Source organism: Ambystoma mexicanum, chromosome 5q (assembly GCF_040938575.1).
Source record: "Ambystoma mexicanum isolate Mex_15411 chromosome 5q, UKY_AmexF1_1, whole genome shotgun sequence".
In the NCBI taxonomy this organism is placed as follows: Eukaryota; Metazoa; Chordata; class Amphibia; order Caudata; family Ambystomatidae; genus Ambystoma; species Ambystoma mexicanum.
In genome coordinates, this window is record NC_090933.1 from 1,384,785,897 (window position 1) to 1,384,804,964 (window position 19,068).

The window sequence follows — 19,068 nt, forward strand, 5'->3', positions numbered from 1 at the left end:
CAGTTTAAACCAAGAAGGAAGGCAGCGAGATCAGAGAGGACGACAGAGGGGGAATTACCCTTGCCCTTTTAGGAGAAGGACCGCGACTTTCAAGAGGCCTCGAGGAAGAGAAACATAAGACCGGGAATTGCAGCTGATGAACAGTGCAGTGTGTGTCAAAAGTACACAGGGCCCTCCCGTATTGATAGCCAAGGCGGGGAGAAGCGATTGCCACTGTGGTACTGCTCTTAACTCCAATACTAAGCAACGCCAGTGAGTTAAGCAAAGCCAGTGAGTTGGAGAAAACTGATAGCAAACCGGACTGTGATACTGTAAACACTGGAGCGGAGTATCTGTACTTCTGCCCTCTATATGGCAGAGGTACAGAACACCCCAGCCAAGGTTCTCTATATGGAAGCTATGGACGAGCAACCAAGGCTTAAGCTCTCAGGAGGTGATGCAAGCTGGTTCTTAAGTACAGTGAGTCCCCAAGCCCCCACAAAGGAATGTCCACACACTTGGCCTCATCGCAAGTTGTGCGGTATTGCTATTATGCCGCATGTAAGGGTCCGCCCAATCACGCGTCTGGCAGCATTTACACGCAGCTCTAAGCTGGGGGTAAATGCGCCGACTTAATGCCCATTTTCGGGCGTAATTAGCGCAGCGCTATTAGCATGCGCTAATTGCACCAAAAAAGCCCCATTGCGTGCAACGTACCCAATGGGGAATGGGGAATACCCATTACCGCCCAACCCTTGATCCGGTGCTAATAGCCCCAGACCGGTTGGTGGTAACGCTATACCACCGGTATACCGCCCAACTTTTGATGAGGCCCACTATGTTATGTGCTAAAACAGTTCTATATATAAAAAATAAGCTTAAGTGGTATATCCTGCTTTAACCCCAGCTGCAGCGATTTGGTCTGGTCAGGTTGCTGGCAATGCCCTTGGGTAAAGGTAAGAGGCAGTGAGAATGCTGCGACTGAACTGCGAGCCGCCTCGAACCCCTCGTGCCAGAATGAGACGCGCAAGCGTTTTCCCCTAGGCTCTCACCTGTTATTTTGCAAAGATGAGCTCTCCGTCCTTCTCTTCAGCAGGGGCGCTATAGACAGACCCAGTTGCTTCACTGATCCGCATGCGTAATGACCCAGACCGGCTGCGACCAATCCTCATGGGAGGTAAGTGTTGATAACAATGATTATTGTCCGTATGCTTCTTTAAAGTCTTTCCCAATGATTATTGTCCGTATTCTTAATAATGTCTTTTCTTTTCCCCAATAGGTGATGAAGATGGCTCCGCTGCGTCGCGTTGCTGACAGTGGACCCACGCAGTGTCCGAAAGGGATGGAGCGGACCCCCACTAGAGAGTAAGTAGGGTTTCTAAATGAAACGCAAGGTTTATATGTTGCGCAGCCAAGCGTTAAATGTTTATGTGGTTTCTAACCTTGTGCTGTCTTTATTTCTTGCAGGGACGGCCTGGCATCGGGAGATGGAGAGCGGCTATCCGGCAGCTGTTCGTGGCTTCGAGATGGAAGAACCGATAGGATGCCTGACGAGAAGAAGACTTCTGCGTGAATGAAGACTCCGACAGGTGAGGAAGAGGCGCCCAGCAGAAGATTGACAGAGGCCATGTAGATTGTTGTCCTCCAAATGTTTCTGGATTTGCAGGTATGCAACTCTGTCCAGTATTTTTAGGAGGAAAGCGATGGTTGTGATTGGCCTATAATTCGTTGGTGTGTTAGGGTCTAAGTTTGTTTTTTTAAGAGTGGCATAACCCAGGCTTCCTTGTGGTTGTTGGGGACTAAGATAGAGTTGAAGGAAGAGTTTATCACTGTGGCAATGAACAGGGACAGCTCTTTGGCGCCTTCCTTAATGATAGGGGCCGGGCAGGTATCTCCTTGACCCCACCATAACATAGATTGCATATTGGTCACACGCTCCATTCACCCAGGTCCTACCCCAAGGGTGTACCCAAAACATACATTCACTGGGAAGGGTCTGGCCAGTCTGGCCTGGACTTTCCCACAATACCATATTTGGTTCTTCCACCCAACAGCCAGTCAGGGGAAGGGACAGAATCAGGGCTTCCCAGGACCTTGGGAAAACAAGGTAACAGGCAATGAAAATCAAGAGGCCCCAGGGGCCATCTTGCCTTCTATCAGGAATTCACTGATTCCTATGGCAGGGACTGAGTATCCCAACATCGAGGATACCCAGAGCTCCTGTCACATCAGCATAAAGATGCCACCAGCCCATACCGTGCTCTGTGGGCAACACACAGGTACCCAAGAAAACATACACTAGGGGTACAGGGTTGTACCCCCACCCTTGGGTGCTATAAGGGTATCCCAATGGTCTCTGTTCACCACAACTGAAAAGAGGAAGGGCTGCACTGCCAGGGGTCCCAACTGGACTCCTGGGCAGAAAGCAACACAGAACACACATGATAAGGGAATACAGGACAATGACATGGAAGCTCTGTCCCTCCAATGCATTTCCAGCATCACAGTTACACTCCAGGTTGCAAGCAGCAACATTGTATGAAGAAAGAAAACTCATATGCGATGGAACTTTATGAAACCGAAATAGGTACCAGATACAGAGTGGTCCGGCGCCACATGGGTGCTCACTTGAAGGTCTCTGTTTGGTATCCAACTGAGCGTGTGAGAATTATTGAACTGTGAAATCGAAATGGTCCTGCAGTGGGTTAAGTTGAATCCCGTGCACATTCGAAAGTCTTTGATTGCCTGTGAACTGAAATTGGTCTGTGCCCAGCTCAGGGGGACTAATTGTATAAAAGGGGATCTGAGACCGGTAGAGGGGGATACAGGGTGAACCACAAACCACCAGAGAAGATATTGATGTGGCAAGTGTGAACCCAACTGAGGGATGCCTGTGAATTTAAATTGGTCTGAGCCCGGCTGAGGGGGACTAATTGTATAAAAAGGATCTGAGCCTGGCTGAGGGGGATCCAGGGTGAAGAGTGAATCGCCTGACTTGAATATTTTGAAAGGAACTTTTTTGTTGTTTGATACATCCACCCTCTGAATCAAGAGACTTTGAACGTAAGAGACTTGGGCACAGAAGGCCCTGATGTTGGTAAAAGGAACTGTGACCTCGTGCTGAAGAAGCCCAGGAGAGTGCTGTTCTCGAGTGACCGCTTTGTCCTGTGCTAAAAATGTGGGGAAGGGAGGGCAACGGCCTGAACAGCCTTACTTATCATTTTGTGAACTCTTCTTTCTTTTTCATGAACCATTATCCCACCCTATTTGTAGCATAGCAGTAAGGATTGGCAATAGTTATTTTGAGTATAGGCCCTTTTTTATTTGACTAGACTCCACTAGGACTGTATTATTATTATTTGATGGTTGTAGCTTGCTCCCATCTTAGATTTAGGTTTAAATAGGCATTTTCCACCCCCTTGATAAAGTTCAATACACACCCTTGAACTGTGATCGCTTGTGTCCGTCTTACTTTGATACCATGCCTTCCTTACAGGGGGTGCCAAGTTGGCAAGTCACATGCCTTCAATGTTCACACTCGCTTCATGGTTGGGTCCTTTCGGTGGCATGCAGAGCAAATGTACAAGATTTTATGTTGACCAATCCACATAGATAACTGTTTGGCTAACATCATCTTTATAACTGTAACAATCAGAATTGACCATTTTATGCTGACCACGCAATCAGGTCATTAGCAGGGGTTGTACTTAGTTGGTCACAGGTAAGTTGTTCGTCCATAGGGCAGACTAATGTATAGCATTTATTTAGGTGTGTAATGGCGAGAGACAGTAGATATTGTAGATGTGCATGTATTTTGTAACTTGTTTGTATTCAAATTTGTTTTTGCCTGTATATACTGTAATCCAATGTGGTGTATTGAGCTTGTTTCCAGTTTTGCAGAGCTGACTGACATTCCTGGCTGTAACTTGCATGTAATAAACTTTTTTTCATTGCCAATCGTACACTCTATTATTGCTTCCTTGGATCGTGTTTTTTTTTTTTATTCGGTTTTTGGGGCTACCCATTCATCATAATTTTGTTGTAAGCATATAGGTTTTCAGCAGTGGAGCCACATTCTTAACTGTCCACTAGAATTAGCAAGTTTATTGTACAGTCATCCGGGGAGGGCCTAGATGATGCTGTAGCGTCAAACTAACCCGTGTTTTTCAGAACCACACAAGTTGACACCTGAGTTCGGCGGCAGCCGTGCCATTAAAAAACGGCACGGCTGCCGCCGAAGTCACTTTTTTAATGGCACCCGGTGGTCCCGGTAATTCTCCAATGCTGGGTGCCGGTAAAAATTAATCCCCATTCCCATTGAGTCCCATAGGACTCAATGGGAATAGGGAGGATGGTAGCACCGGCACCATTCATAATGGTGCCGATGCTACCGTCAAGGTCTGCGGGCGGGAGGGCACCCGCCTGCAGATCTCGGAGTATGCCGGTCCGGTAGCAACGATGCCCGTAGTTTGTTACCGGACCGTCATACTCGTAATAAGTCCCATTGCAACAGTTAAAACACTCCCATCCATTTATTACAATCCACCCCCCACATGTGATTGGTCAAAAACTATACAAAAAAATCCAGTCTTTCTCCAATTCGTCCATTTTCATTGGTTGGAGTTATCTTAACTACCATCTTCAGCTCATGTGTACAGCACACCCTCTTTTAGGATTTGTCTGTGGTCGTCCATGACATCATCATACAGTTATACATTCACATGCAAACATACTTCATTACCAGTCCCATCTGTCCTGAGACCGCCAAACCCCAGACGTAATTGCACATGGTTTGCAAGAGTACTTCAAAAAGTATGAGGTGGGGATGAATAAGCAGGTTCTCTTTGAACTAGCAATAGCCATCTCACCCACCCCGACTTGCTGGCGTCATTGGAACATTCTAATCTAAATGATTACCAATACAATATGCATGACCTCTGGTCACATCCTGTGAAAACAATCGAAACTCATGAAGTATCGGTCACTCTGGCGTCGAGCGTCCCTTCACCCCAAGTTTATTGTTGTTGTAAAACAAATGGGTGAATCTCCCATAACAATAACAAGCTCCCATGCACTTAAAAAGATTGCATCTTCCTTCCACAATTCTGCCAAGCCATAAAACCCCAGTGTTAGGGAGAATTCTCTGTTTAGGCTGAATTTCCCTACCTAGTGAGTCCCCCAGCAGCTTTGCTGGATTTCTGGGGTTTCTTTTTTTTTCTCCTGCCAAGAGTGAGACACTTTTACCCTCACTCTTGGGCATGTTTGAAGTGTGTTTCCTTGGTTAGCCTTGTGTTGAATGGGCTATGGGGTCTTTTACTCCATAGGGCCTCATGTATTTTTGTGATGTGGGTTACACAGCACCCTCCGTGCAGTAACCCAGGGGTGTCCTAGGGACTCCCCAACATAGACTCCATACCCTGGGACTGACTACTGTCTCCCAGGGCATGTAAAGTCACCAAAGACTTTACTAGTCTTAAATCCTGAACAGAACCAGTACAAACCATCATATTGTGGACGTACTGGCTGGGGCAATTCGATTGCCCCAGGGTCTGTTAGTCGAGGGGGCACGTCTCCGTCCCCCCTGATCGAGTTTTGGCTGGTGGCAGTGGAAACTACGTTTTATATTCAACCGCGAATATTTTCCTATGGGATTTCCCATTGTTTTAGGCTAACACATTTAATTATTTATTTACGGTAGCCTCAAACATACCGCCGGTTTATATATTTATTATTATAACTCCGGTGGGGATTTTTTGCCAAAACTTGATTCTAAAATGGCGTTGGCGTTCGCCTCTGTAACTCTGACCCAAAGTGGAGCCCTTTGTTCCACTTTTGGCGGGCTTCTCCACAGAAGCCCTCCAAAGTGGTGCCACTCTGTCTGGGGTACTTAGGAGGGGTGGAGGGGGATTTAGGCACCCTGGACTGAGTTACCGTGGTAACTCAAGTCGCACTCCGTCCTGATTGGCCCAAGTGGTGAGCCAGCCGGCTCACCACTTAGCATGTTTGAGTGACAGCTAGGCTGGGTGAATGGGGGTTTGCTGCATAAAAGCAGGGCTTTGGGGACTGGAACTTCAGAAGTCGCCACAGGACCAAGAATCCGACGAGGGAAGAGCTGAGCCGACCTACTACGACTACACCACCCGGTGGAGCCCTGCTGAACCGTCTCACCACTTTTCCCAACGACCGAGGAGAACTCTTAACGGGGTGGCTCCTTCCCTTGACTGGTGGGGACAACCAGTTTCCACCTTCTTTCCGCTTCTTCGAGGTATCTCGTGGCCGCCTTGCCCGTGCCAAGCACCCCGGCAACCGGAATACCACACTTTTACCACAACCGCGAAAGTCGGTACAACCCTTTAACCGGAGGACTCCGCGGCTGGTTTCTTCCGGGGCAGTGCAACGACCTTCTTCTTCTGCTCTTCAGCGAGATCTTCTTCTTCCCTGACCGACGTCGAGCCTTGCTGCCACTGCCTGGAACAACTGCCACCGCTGGAGGATCCTTTCCGCTTAAGGTACCGTGTTCCGCCTGGCTTCCCTTGCCACCGACTGTACGGGGTAGTTTTAGCCCCCGGCTTTCGAACCTGGGAGTGCCTGGGACACCCTGGCTAAACTTTCTAAGCCTCTCTAAACTCTTTCTGAACTCTTTTTGCAAGACTCTGAATCCCTAATAACGGTGTGATCTTGGGCACATTTTCGCTCTGTCTGCTCTAAGAGTGGGCCCTGCCTAGTGACTTTTACTCACCTGTGACTTTGTGCTTCTTTGAGCCTATTGAAAGTGTTCTTGACCTTAGAGTGGGGTGTTTAGCCTATTTCTGCTTTCTCTCCCCCCTTCCTTGAACCTACTAGAGTGTCATCTAACGTTAAGCACTCACCTCTGTTTGAATTATGTGGTGTTAACCAAGAGTTGTCTAGTTAGGAATAAGGATTGGGACTGTTTTTCATATAACTTTGTTCAGAGTGTTTTACTATATATTGCTAGAGTGTTTTCAACTTATGTGTTCTTAAAATAAATAACTATATACTTTTGAAACCAAGCTCTGGTCAGTGTTTGCTTGTGCTATTGTGTTTTGGTACCTATTGTGTATACTTTGCATACTGCCTAACTCTTCTTGAGGGAAGTCTGACTGCTCAGCCACAGCTACCAGGTAAATCTGGGTGGTACAGACTGCTACCAAGTGGGTTTACTGCTATACCTGTAGTCTTAAATCTTTTGCAGTGTTCCCCAAGGGAACTGCACAGGTTTCTGCCTAACACCCAGGCCGGCTTGTTGGCTGACCACCTGCTGAGGCCGTAGTTACTCATTACCTTTCCTCTGGCATCTGAAACCCTGCATAACCAGTGTCCCCTGGTCACCCAGAATTCACCATGCAAACCCTGACTGCAGAGCTTGACCAATTTATAAAAAGAACACATGCATATAGATTTGTAAATTCCCCATGTATGTATTTCAGAGCATATATTGTTTCATAACTATTGTGTCTTCTTAACAGTGGGTTGTTCATGACAAATCCCCTTCCTCGAATGCGCATTATGAAGCTATTCATTGCCCAGCTTCTAGGCACTTCGTAGCACACCATATACAGATTGTATTTTGACATTCATCTTGCTGTGCATGCAATCTTAAATGTATCAACTTAGACACAAAATAACACTAAAAGTAGCACATCCCATTCACATTAACTACACTGGATACATATAAATTGCCACATCATGCCAACTTTAACGCAACCCCAGTCACAAATATGGTGCGCCAAATGTGTACCCCTCTTCCTTATCAGGACCTTTCCTGACCACCCCAACAGTACCGATTTGGTATTGTATTCAATGTAAACTTATGTACATTTCTTATCCTCCGTCAGTCACTTCAGATGATATGAAGGTCTAATGCCATGTCATTTCATTTCACGTCATCAAGGTCAAAGGTTGTGTGACATCACCTGTGATGCCATCTTGGTTGTGTTGTCAAGTTCCCTACCCCTGGCATTTTGGTGACCCTAAAAAATATTTTGTTTTAAATGTTTGTAGACCATTCCCCATAGTGATAAATGGGATAAAGTCCTTAGGTAAGTCATGGCTTTGGGTTAAAGTCAGGTCAGTACTTGTTCAACCCCACAGGTGTGAAAAAACAAGCACCCAACCCTAGAGAGTGCCACAGTAGACACCTGTTTAGAGCTTCAGTTCCAGGACCTATATTGAGCCAACCAAGGAAGAAATGAAGCTGAGCGGAATTAGGGGCCGTGGAAGCCAATGGTGATCTGTCATAGAGTGGGCCGGTAACACCCACACTACTCTGGGTTTTGGTGACCCCTAAAGCAGATTATGACGATATCAGAACAACAGAATGTCAGGGTCCGGAGACAAGTACTCCAAAGCACCAATCACTCAGGATTTGGCTCAGAAACAGCCCATGAATCTGGTAAAGATAGGACTTATTTTGCTGAACAGGTTGTGATACACAGGGCCTTGAGCCCTTGATCCGAATGAAACAGGTGGAGGAAATGCAAAAGAAGCCTCTTGTCCAGGTTTATGACCAGCCACATTCAACAGCAGAGGATGACGATTTGCTGGCCACCCACACAGGAAGTAGACTGGGCATGTCGTGGGCAGTAAACCTGTCTACGGCAGGTTAAACCACTATAGAGTGTACAGGACTGGGATCATGGTATGCCCACATCAGCACAACAGCCTGCTGGTCCCAAATGTAAAAAGGTTTGCCCAAAACAGAATTGCTGGGATTAAGACTGAAAAAGCACATTAGTCCACTGGGCTAATGATGCGGTAAACCCAGCAGCACTCTTGGTGAAGACAATACTGAAATACAGTTGCCACCAGCCTACGTCTCTTCACACCTGTAGGGTTTTAGCATCACCCTACACCAAAAATGATATTTCTAAAACACACCCCTGTTCCAGGAGCCATATGGGCTACAGAGGGACAATACGTGGAAAGAGATGCATTGACAGGGGGACTTTACAAGAAGTCCCTCTGATCACAAAAATAAAGACAAATCTGCAGGAAAACCAACAGGGGAAAAGCAACATTTTGACTATCACTCTCATTGTGAATCCCAGTATCTGTGTGTAGGCATGCTCAGAACCTTGGTGAGTTTCGGCTGGTGAGTTACACTATCACCCTCATTGTGAATCCCAGTATCTGTGTGTAGGCATGCTCAGAACCTTGGTGAGTTACGGCTGGTGAGTTACACTATCACCCTCATTGTGAATCCCAGTATCTGTGTGTAGGCATGCTCAGAACCTTGGTGAGTTTCGGCTGGTGAGTTACACTATCACCCTTATTGTGCGGTGTTATCCCATAAATATATTTTATGCGGATATGTAAACCCTTTCCTAATACAGAACAGGGGATCTGTTTGAATTCCTTTAGTGTTTCAGCAGTTCTGATTAATCTCCCTCCCTGTGCATCTCACACTCCTTTGGGGAATGTCTGGACTTCTCCTCCTAGCATGCACCTGTTTGACTTCCTATCAGTTTTTCAGCAGTTCTGATTAATCTCCCTCCCTGTGCATCTCACACTCCTTTGGGGAATGTCTGGACTTCTCCTCCTAGCATGCACCTGTTTGACTTCCTATCAGTTTTTCAGCAGTTCTGATTAATCTCCCTCCCTGTGCATCTCACACTCCTTTGGGGGATGTCTGGACTTCTCCCCCTAGCATGCACCTGTTTGACTTCCTATCAGATTTTCAGCAGTTCTGATTAATCTCCCTCCCTGTGCATCTCACACTCCTTTGGGGAATGTCTGGACTCCTCCCCTAGCATGCACCTGTTTGACTTCCTATCAGTTTTTCAGCAGTTCTGATTAATCTCCCTCCCTGTGCATCTCATACTCCTTTGGGGAATGTCTGGACTTCTCGCCCTAGCATGCACCTGTTTGACTTCCTATCAGTTTTTCAGCAGTTCTGATTAATCTCCCTCCCTGTGCATCTCACACTCCTTTGGGGGATGTCTGGACTTCTCCCCTTAGCATGCACCTGTTTGACTTCCTATCAGTTTTTCAGCAGTTCTGATTAATCTCCCTCCCTGTGCATCTCATACTCCTTTGGGGAATGTCTGGACTTCTCGCCCTAGCATGCACCTGTTTGACTTCCTATCAGTTTTTCAGCAGTTCTGATTAATCTCCCTCCCTGTGCATCTCACACTCCTTTGGGGGATGTCTGGACTTCTCCTCCTAGCATGCACCTGTTTGACTTCCTATCAGTTTTTCAGCAGTTCTGATTAATCTCCCTCCCTGTGCATCTCACACTCCTTTGTGGAATGTCTGGACTTCTCCCCTAGCATGCACCTGTTTGACTTCCTATCAGTTTTTCAGCAGTTCTGATTAATCTCCCTCCCTGTGCATCTCGCACTCCTTTGTGGAATGTCTGGACTCCTCCCCTAGCATGCACCTGTTTGACTTCCTATCAGTTTTTCAGCAGTTCTGATTAATTTCCCTTCCTGTGCATTTTCTTTGCCTTTTGTTCTTTGTGTCTGCACCACAACTCCCATAATGTGCTTCTTCACTTGCAATTCCTCTCTGTTCTGCTCATGCTCTGAAAGTACTCTGGGCCTCATTACAAGTCAGGCGGAAAGGGGTTAACGGCGCCATACCGACCAACCCCGTACCGCCTGATTACGAGGTCCCCTCGCGGGACCCGCTCTGCACGTCTGGTTTAACCAGACGTACCGAGCGGGTCCCGCGAGGGGAGCAGGGAGCTAACAACGGGCTTGCAAGGCGCAAGCCCGTTGTTAGCTCCCTCCCCATTAGGGCTCAAATGGGAATGGGGAAGGACAGGGCCCGGGTTCCCTGAAGGAGGATGTACCGGGCCCTCCAAACTCAGAATGGCCCGTTACTTCCCCATTTAGGGAACCCGGAACCGGAGACGATTTCGGTGGCAGCCATGCCGCCAATAGCGGCATGGCTACCACCGAAGTCGTAATGAGGCCCTCTGTCTCAGTGTACTTTCGGAGTGTCTCCCCATTTCTCTGCAACCCACCGTCTCCCCCTCCTCAGCTATAGGCTCTGTGTCTGAGAAGTTTTTTGTCTCCACTCCTTCTTCTCACCCTACAGCGTGACTTCCATCGGGTGTAGGCGGAATATGTGAATTACTACATCTAAGATGTACTTATTTCCTCCTCTCGCAAAATCTGCGTCTGTAAAACTCCAGTAAGTTGTGGTTCCACTGCAGGTATTGAGATAGTAACTCGACAAAATGGCCATGCCTCCCATTATTTTAATCTCAATGCAGTCAACCTTTCCTTTCCTCTTTGTTCCTGTTCCACCATCTTTTCTGTGCACCGTAGAGCTAGTTAATTGACCACAACCAGCAATGACTCGACTGACGGGTTGGCCATTTCTCAGACTTCAGTGGCTGCACGTCACTGCATTGTGTTCATCCTGGCTGTTGGCTAGTTTGGTCACACCGTTATTCATTTCTGTGACAAAGGATGAATGGTCAATGGGCCACATGTTTAGAGATTTATGTGTTAATCCTGTTCATGGAATTGGGGACAAGTTACACTATTCATTTAACTCAGTGTCCTGCATACAAATTCCAGGATTTCATGAAACCAGTATTATAAAGTTGAAACATGCCTTTTTGCTTTTCACATATGATTTTTAAAATAAGAAATATGTATTTGTCGCTTATGGATCACTAATCCTGTTTTTCCTTTTCCTTCAAGCAGGGATTGGAAAACTGAAATGTTTAAAGAAAGCTTTCCTCTGATAGCTGGGTCTAGTATGATAGCAACCTCATCTGCTTCTTTCTCATGACAGTCACTCCCAACCTGGAGCCTCTGACCGTGGAAGAAATGGTTCACTGGCTGCGACAAGTCGTTCAGGACATAATCTAATGGTAGACCACTGAATCTATACTGAACAGAGGAGAGGACCATGGCTGCCACTTTAAAGTAGAGGCAGAGCATTTTCAGGCATTGTGTAGAACCTCCTTACCAATTATTGTGTAAATGCACTGGTGTGCCACATTCAGTATGAAAAAGATGCTGAACACCAACTTTGGACTTTATGCTTCAGAATCAATAGCACCGCTGCTGTGGTGCTGGTCAATAGTTGTTGATGTTCCAGTGGCAGCTGACATTTATTAAAGACTAAAAAGCATGAACACAAGGCAAGAAACCATGCTCTGGACGTAGAACAGTTCTAATCGCAGACCTGCCTGCTCTGGCCGAGGATAGTGGCTCTTTCTTGACACTCAAGTCTGTAAAATTGCACCTGACCTGGTGAGAGCAACTGAGGGATTCAGGTTGAATTTGACAAGGAGCTCTTTACAAAGAAATCACTATCTCAAAATAGCGTCCTCAGAATGGAGGTACATTTTGAATTTTCTGAATGTGAAGCTACTTTTAGTGAAACATGCCGTATATGGCACCATCAGAGATTACACACTGAAGAGAAAGAGTGTGACAAGACTTTTAAAGAAACAAGTGATCTAATAATTCATCAGAGAATTCACACTGGAGTGAAACCATATGCATGTTCTGAATGTGATAAGGCTTTCAATCATAAGAGTAACCTATTGGTGCATCAGAGACATCACACTGGGGTGAAACCATATGCATGTTCTGAATGTGATAAGGCTTTCAAGGAGAAGAGGCAGCTATTGCTACATAGGATGAGTCACTCTGGAGAAAAACCATATTCCTGTTCTGAATGTGATAAGGCTTTCATTCAAAAGGGCACGCTATTGGTACACCAGAGAAATCACACTGGGATGAAACCATATTCATGTTCTGAATGTGATAAGGCTTTCAAGACAAAGGGTGAGCTATTGGTACACCAGAGAAATCACACTGGGGAGAAACCATATGCATGTACTGAATGTGATAAGGCTTTCAAGGAGAAGAGGCAGCTATTGCTACATAGGATGAGTCACACCGGGGTGAAACCATATGCATGTCCTGAATGTGATAAGTCTTTCAAGACAAAGGGTCAACTATTGCAACATCAGATGAGTCACTCTGGAGAAAAACCATATTCATGTTCTGAATGTGATAAGGCTTTCAAGACAAAGGGTGAGCTATTGGTACACCAGAGAAATCACACTGGGGAGAAACCATATGCATGTACTGAATGTGATAAGGCTTTCAAGGAGAAGAGGCAGCTATTGCTACATAGGATGAGTCACACTGGGGTGAAACCATATGCATGTTCTGAATGTGATAAGGCTTTCAAGACAAAGGGTGAGCTATTGGTACATCAGAGAAATCACACTGGGGTGAAACCATATGCATGTTCTGAATGTGATAAGGCTTTCAAGGTGAAGAGGCATCTATTGCTACATAGGATGAGTCACACTGGGGAGAAACCATATGCATGTTCTGAATGTGATAAGGCTTTCAAGACAAAGGATGTGCTTTTGGTACATCAGAGAAATCACACTGGGGTGAAACCATATGCATGTTCTGAATGTGATACGTCTTTCAAGAGAAAGGGCCTGCTATTGGTGCATCAGAGAAATCACACTGGGGAGAAACCATATGCATGTACTGAATGTGATAAGGCTTTCAAGAGAAAGGGTGAGCTATTGGTACACCAGAGAAATCACACTGGGGTGAAACCATATGCATGTACTGAATGTGATAAGGCTTTCAAGGAGACGAGGCAGCTATTGCTACATAGGATGAGTCACACTGGGGTGAAACCATATGCATGTCCTGAATGTGATAAGGCTTTCAAGACAAAGCGTGAGCTATTGGTACACCAGAGAAATCACACTGGAGTGAAACCATATGCATGTTCGGAATGTGATAAGTCTTTCAAGAGAAAGGACCAACTATTGCAACATCAGATGAGTCACTCTGGAGAAAAACCATATTCATGTTCTGAATGTGATAAGGCTTTCATTCAAAAGGGCGCGCTATTGGTACACCAGAGAAATCACACTGGGATGAAACCATATTCATGTTCTGAATGTGATAAGGCTTTCATTCAAAAGGGCGCGCTATTGGTACACCAGAGAAATCACACTGGGATGAAACCATATTCATGTTCTGAATGTGATAAGGCTTTCAAGACAAAGGCTGAGCTATTGGTACACCAGAGAAATCACACTGGGATGAAACCATATTCATGTTCTGAATGTGATAAGGCTTTCATTCAAAAGGGCACGCTATTGGTACACCAGAGAAATCACACTGGGATGAAACCATATTCATGTTCTGAATGTGATAAGGCTTTCAAGACAAAGGCTGAGCTATTGGTACACCAGAAAAATCACACTGGGGTGAAACCATATGCATGTTCTGAATGTGATAAGGCTTTCAAGCGACATGATCAACTTGTGAAACATCATATGAATCACACCGGGGAGAGACCATATGCATGTTCTGAATGTGATAAGGCTTTCAAGACAAAGGATGAGCTAATGGGACATCAGATAAATCACACTGGGGTGAAACCATATGCATGTTCTGAATGTGATAAGGCTTTCAAGCAAAAGTGTGAACTAGTCGTACATCAGAGAAATCACACTGGGGTGAAACCATATGCATGTTCTGAATGTGATAAGGCTTTCAAGCGACATGATCAACTTGTGAAACATCATATGAATCACACCGGGGAGAGACCATATGCATGTTCTGAATGTGATAAGGCTTTCAAGACAAAGGGTGAGCTATTGCAACATCAGATAAATCACTCTGGAGAGAAACCATATCCATGTTCTGAGTGTGCTAAGTCTTTCAAGAGAAAGGATAGGCTATTGGTACACCAGAGAAATCACACTGGGGTGAAACCATATGCATGTTCTGAATGTGATAAGGCTTTCAAGGAGAACAGGCATCTATTGCTACATAGGATGAGTCACACTGGGGAGAAACCATATGCATGTTCTGAATGTGATAAGGCTTTCAAGCGACATGATCAACTTGTGAAACATCATATGAATCACACCGGGGAGAGACCATATGCATGTTCTGAATGTGATAAGGCTTTCAAGACAAAGGGTGAGCTATTGGTACACCAGAGAAATCACACTGGGTTGAAACCATATGCATGTTCTGAATGTGATAAGCCGTTCAAGATGAAGCATCAGTTATTGATACATCAGAGGAGTCACACTGGGGGGAAACCATATGCATGCTCTGAAGATATGATATGATAGTTTATTTATATAGCGCTTATGCACAATGTGTTTTTAAAGTGCTTCACGACAAGGGAGGGAACAAGGGAAAATACAATGACATTCTTACAGGCAACGAAAAGTAAGAATGTGAAATTAACTATCGAACTTGGGTGAGGGAGAAGGGTGCAGAAAGGGAGGGGAGGAACAAAACAAGCGGCTATCGTACTAGGCCTGATGACATTTCAGATAGTGCTGGAGGAGGGGGGACAAGTAAGGGGTGGGGGGAGGAGACTGACGAGGTTGCTATCATACTAGGTCCAGGGACAATTCTGATAGAGTAAGTGCATAGAAGAAAGTAAGGGCAGGAGGGGAGGAGATAAGATAAGGGAGAAAAGGTGGGGAGGAGATAACAGAGGGTGAGCAGTCAGAAAGAGTGGAGAAGCAAGAGGGGGAAACGTATACAATTGCAGAAGTCAGTAGTAACACATAATGTTGCAAGCCAGGATACAAGAAGATCGCATCAGCATGATTCAGGGCCACCATGACTACAAGATGCAAAAGAAGTCCAGCATGACCGTGGAGAAAGGGTGACGCACCGTGAATCAACAAAGTCCATAAAAGTCAAATCCAGCATTGGCCACAAGACGGTGATGGTGAAACCAGAATGTTTCAGGGCAGACTCCTGCAGAAGTAGGCTGGAGGGTGGGGAGCGGGAGCAGGGTAGAAGAATCAAGCAAAACAGGCAACACCTGTGTGCGAGAAGGGAGGGGGGCACAACGGAACATCACAGTGGACCAGAGGTGGTGGGGATGGCCTGTTGGGATAGAGGGTGTAAACACATGTTGGTGCATGCTTACCTGCTCTCTGAGCAGGGGGTCGGGCCCTGGGACCTCCTGGTCCAAACTGATATTGCCCTTTTCTTCGACTGCCCTTCGCTTTGGATGCCTGGGCGAGAGACGCCCTTGATCTAAGAGCGAAGAGCAGGAAGGAAGAGGCAGGGCTAAGAAGGTGGTGGTGCTTAGTCATGTGACCTAGATCCACTTGCACCTGCTCCCCATCTCTGTGGGGGATAGGTATTTTAAGGAGAAGAGGCATCTATTGCTACGTAGGATGTGTCACACTGGGGTGAAACCATATGGATGCTCTGAATGCGATAAGTCTTTCAAGCGTAAGTTTGAACTAGTCAAACATCAGAGAAATTTTACTGGGGAAGACCATATACATGTCCTCAATTTGATATGGCTTTCAATGTGAAGAGTCATCTATTGATGCATCAGTCCAGTCACGCTGTTGAGAAACCATATGCATGTCCTCAATGTGATGAGGCTTTCAAGCCAAAGGGTCACCTAGTGATACACCAGAGGAATCACACTGGGGGGAAACCATATTCATGTTATTGATGTGATGTGTCTTTCAAGGAGTAGAAATATTTATTGCTATGTCAGTGAAGTCATACTGGGGGGAAACCATATTCATGTTCTGAATGTGCTAAGTCTTTCACGGAGAAGGGTCATCTATTGATAGATCAGAGGAGTAACACTGGGGAGAAACCATGTGCATGTCCTCAATGTGATAAGACTTTCAAGTGAATTGATCAACTTGTGATACATCAAAGGAATCACACCGGGTGATACCATATGCATGTTCTGAATGTGATAAGTCTTTTATGCTGATCAGTTCTCTATTGATACAGAAGAGGAATCACACTGAGGGAACTATGTACACGCATGCATGAATGTGTAAGGCTTTCAAGCAAAAGAGAGATCAAATGTGACATCAGTGAAAACACTGGTGGGAACCCATATGCATGTCCTCGATATAAGTCTTTCAAGGAAAAGCATAGTTTAATGTTACCTCAGAGAAATCACACGTTTGAGACTATATATATTATGAATGTAATACATTTTTCGATGTGAAGTCTATTGATCAGAAGAATCACACTGTGGGGGAAGTCATAGGCATGTTCTTAATGTGTTAAGGCTGTCAAGCAAAACTGAACTATTCATACATAAGAGAAATCGCACCGTGGGAAGCCATAATCATGTCCTTAATGAAAAATGACTTTCAAGCAAAAATAATCGATGTGTGATACATCAGATAAAGGATACTTGGGAGAAACCATAGACATGTTCTGAATGTGATACGTCTTTGAAGGTATAGAGTCATCTTTTGACTATATTTTCAGTGGGTCACCCTCTCATGAGATTTCAGAATTAAAAAAATAGTGAACAACACTTTGTACAATCCTTTTTTTAACATCAGTCCAAAAGAAAATACTGCTAATACATTACAGATTAATTTCTAACTCGTATGTCAGCATAGCACACCAACAAGCCTTATTGTGTTGTCCCATGGTATGTATTGTAATCTCTCAGACATCCAATGTGCACCCTACTCCCCTCCTTGTCTGTGCCTCATTGAAGACACCAATTTGAACTACCTTGCTCCTGCCCAAGACTCTCCTGCTGGACTTCCACCCACCAACCTTCAGCTACTGGGCCACCTGGTGAGTTTGTGTCGAGCCTGTGCAGCTTCTCCATCTATCCGTCTGTCCTTCCTCCTCCTCCATGGCACTTTCCATCTCCCCCATCTACTGTGACTGCTATTCTACCACCTATCCTTATTTATTTATTGGTCATTTGTTAGGCGCTTATACAATTAGCAAAACTGTTTCAAAGCACCCACAGGGCGACAGGGTGGGGGCAGGGGAGGTAGACAATGAATTAAAACTAAGATAAATAATTGAATTAATAGTACAAACAACTAGTGAGACTAACAGGGAGGGGAGATAAACCTACTATGCCTTGTGAGTGTTCAGAACGTGCAAGTGCAGGTGGGAGGGGCTAGGTGATGTGGTGCTTTTGGAGACGTGCTAAGAATAGAAGAATGTAAGAGCGGGTGAGCCAAGGAAGTGCAGTAAATAGACAGTGGCTGGGATGAGAGATGTGGGAGGGGGTAAGGGTCCCGAGGATACATACGGGCCCTGCACATCAGTCACGCTACTGTATGATTAGCAGGGAAGAGAGGAGGAGAAGGAAAAGGTAAAGAGAAAGGTCTTGAGGAGACTTTTCTGGAATTTAAGAAGGTCCTGCTCAAGACACAGGAAGAGGGAGTCTGTTCCAAAGGAGGGAGCCTGCTGAAGAAAGTGATTGACCACCAGCTCTCTGTTTAGAAAACCGCTTCACACGCAGGGAGTTGGTGCCAGAGGAACACAGGACTCTAGAAGGGGAGTATTTAGTCAGGAAGCGTTGAAGATAGAGTGGTCCCTGGCCCCAGATAGCCTTGTGGATGATGCAAAGGGTTTTGAATTTAACCGGGAGCCAGTGAAGGCTTTGTAGGGCAGGAGAGATGTGGTCCCTGGGCTTGTGGGCAAGAATAAGTCTTGCAGCCGTATTCTAGGTTAGCTGGAGGGGTTGCAGGGTGGATGAAGAAAGATTAAGGAGGTGGCTGTTGCAATAGTCAAGCCTGGAGAGAACCAGAGCATGGGTAACATTGAGTCTCTGGGGGAAGGTGAGGAAGGGTAGAGTTCCTTTGAGAAGGAAAAGCTGAAAGTGGGACTTCTTGAATGTCCTGAACGAAAGGGAGGGATCGAAGATGAATCCGAGGTTCCTGGCTACAGAGGAGGGGGCAGGTGGGGAGCCCATGGAGGAAGGCCAGATTGAAGGGGGTGCAGGGGACCCAACAGGGAGAATATCTGTTTTGCTGGCATTGAAGCCGAGGTCATTAGCAGTGCAGCAGGCCTGGATGGCAGAGAGGCAGTCGGGGATTAAGGAAGGTGCAAGGGCGTGTGGTTTGAAGAAGAGTTGTGTGTCATCAGCGTAGCACTGGAAGTTGAGGGAGAAGGAGGAAATGAGGCATGCCAGCAGAGAAAGGTATATGTTAAAGAGCCAGGGCAAGAGAATAGAGCCCTGGGGGAACCACAGGTGGAGGAGGAAGTAGGGGAGGAGAAGGGGCCTAATGTTGTTGGAGGAACGGTCAGTAAGGAAGGAGGTGAGCCAGTCCAGTGCCCGATC

At 45.9% G+C, this 19,068-nt stretch overlaps 1 protein-coding gene across 1 annotated transcript; it reads left to right on the forward strand.

Annotated features, from left to right (window-relative positions):
- The first annotated feature begins 11,621 nt into the window (after nt 1-11,621).
- Nucleotides 11,622-17,289, forward strand: LOC138498195 (zinc finger protein 850-like). Its single transcript, XM_069622073.1, has one exon. It carries the CDS (start codon nt 12,296-12,298, stop codon nt 15,089-15,091), a length of 2,796 nt encoding a protein of 931 aa, XP_069478174.1. The 5' UTR covers nt 11,622-12,295; the 3' UTR covers nt 15,092-17,289.
- The last annotated feature ends 1,779 nt before the right edge of the window (nt 17,290-19,068 follow it).

Excerpts from the sequence above, each read along its gene's own strand:
- LOC138498195 (XM_069622073.1), top strand. The coding sequence starts at position 12,296 with ATGGAGGTACATTTTGAATTTTCTGAATGTGAAGCTACTTTTAGTGAA.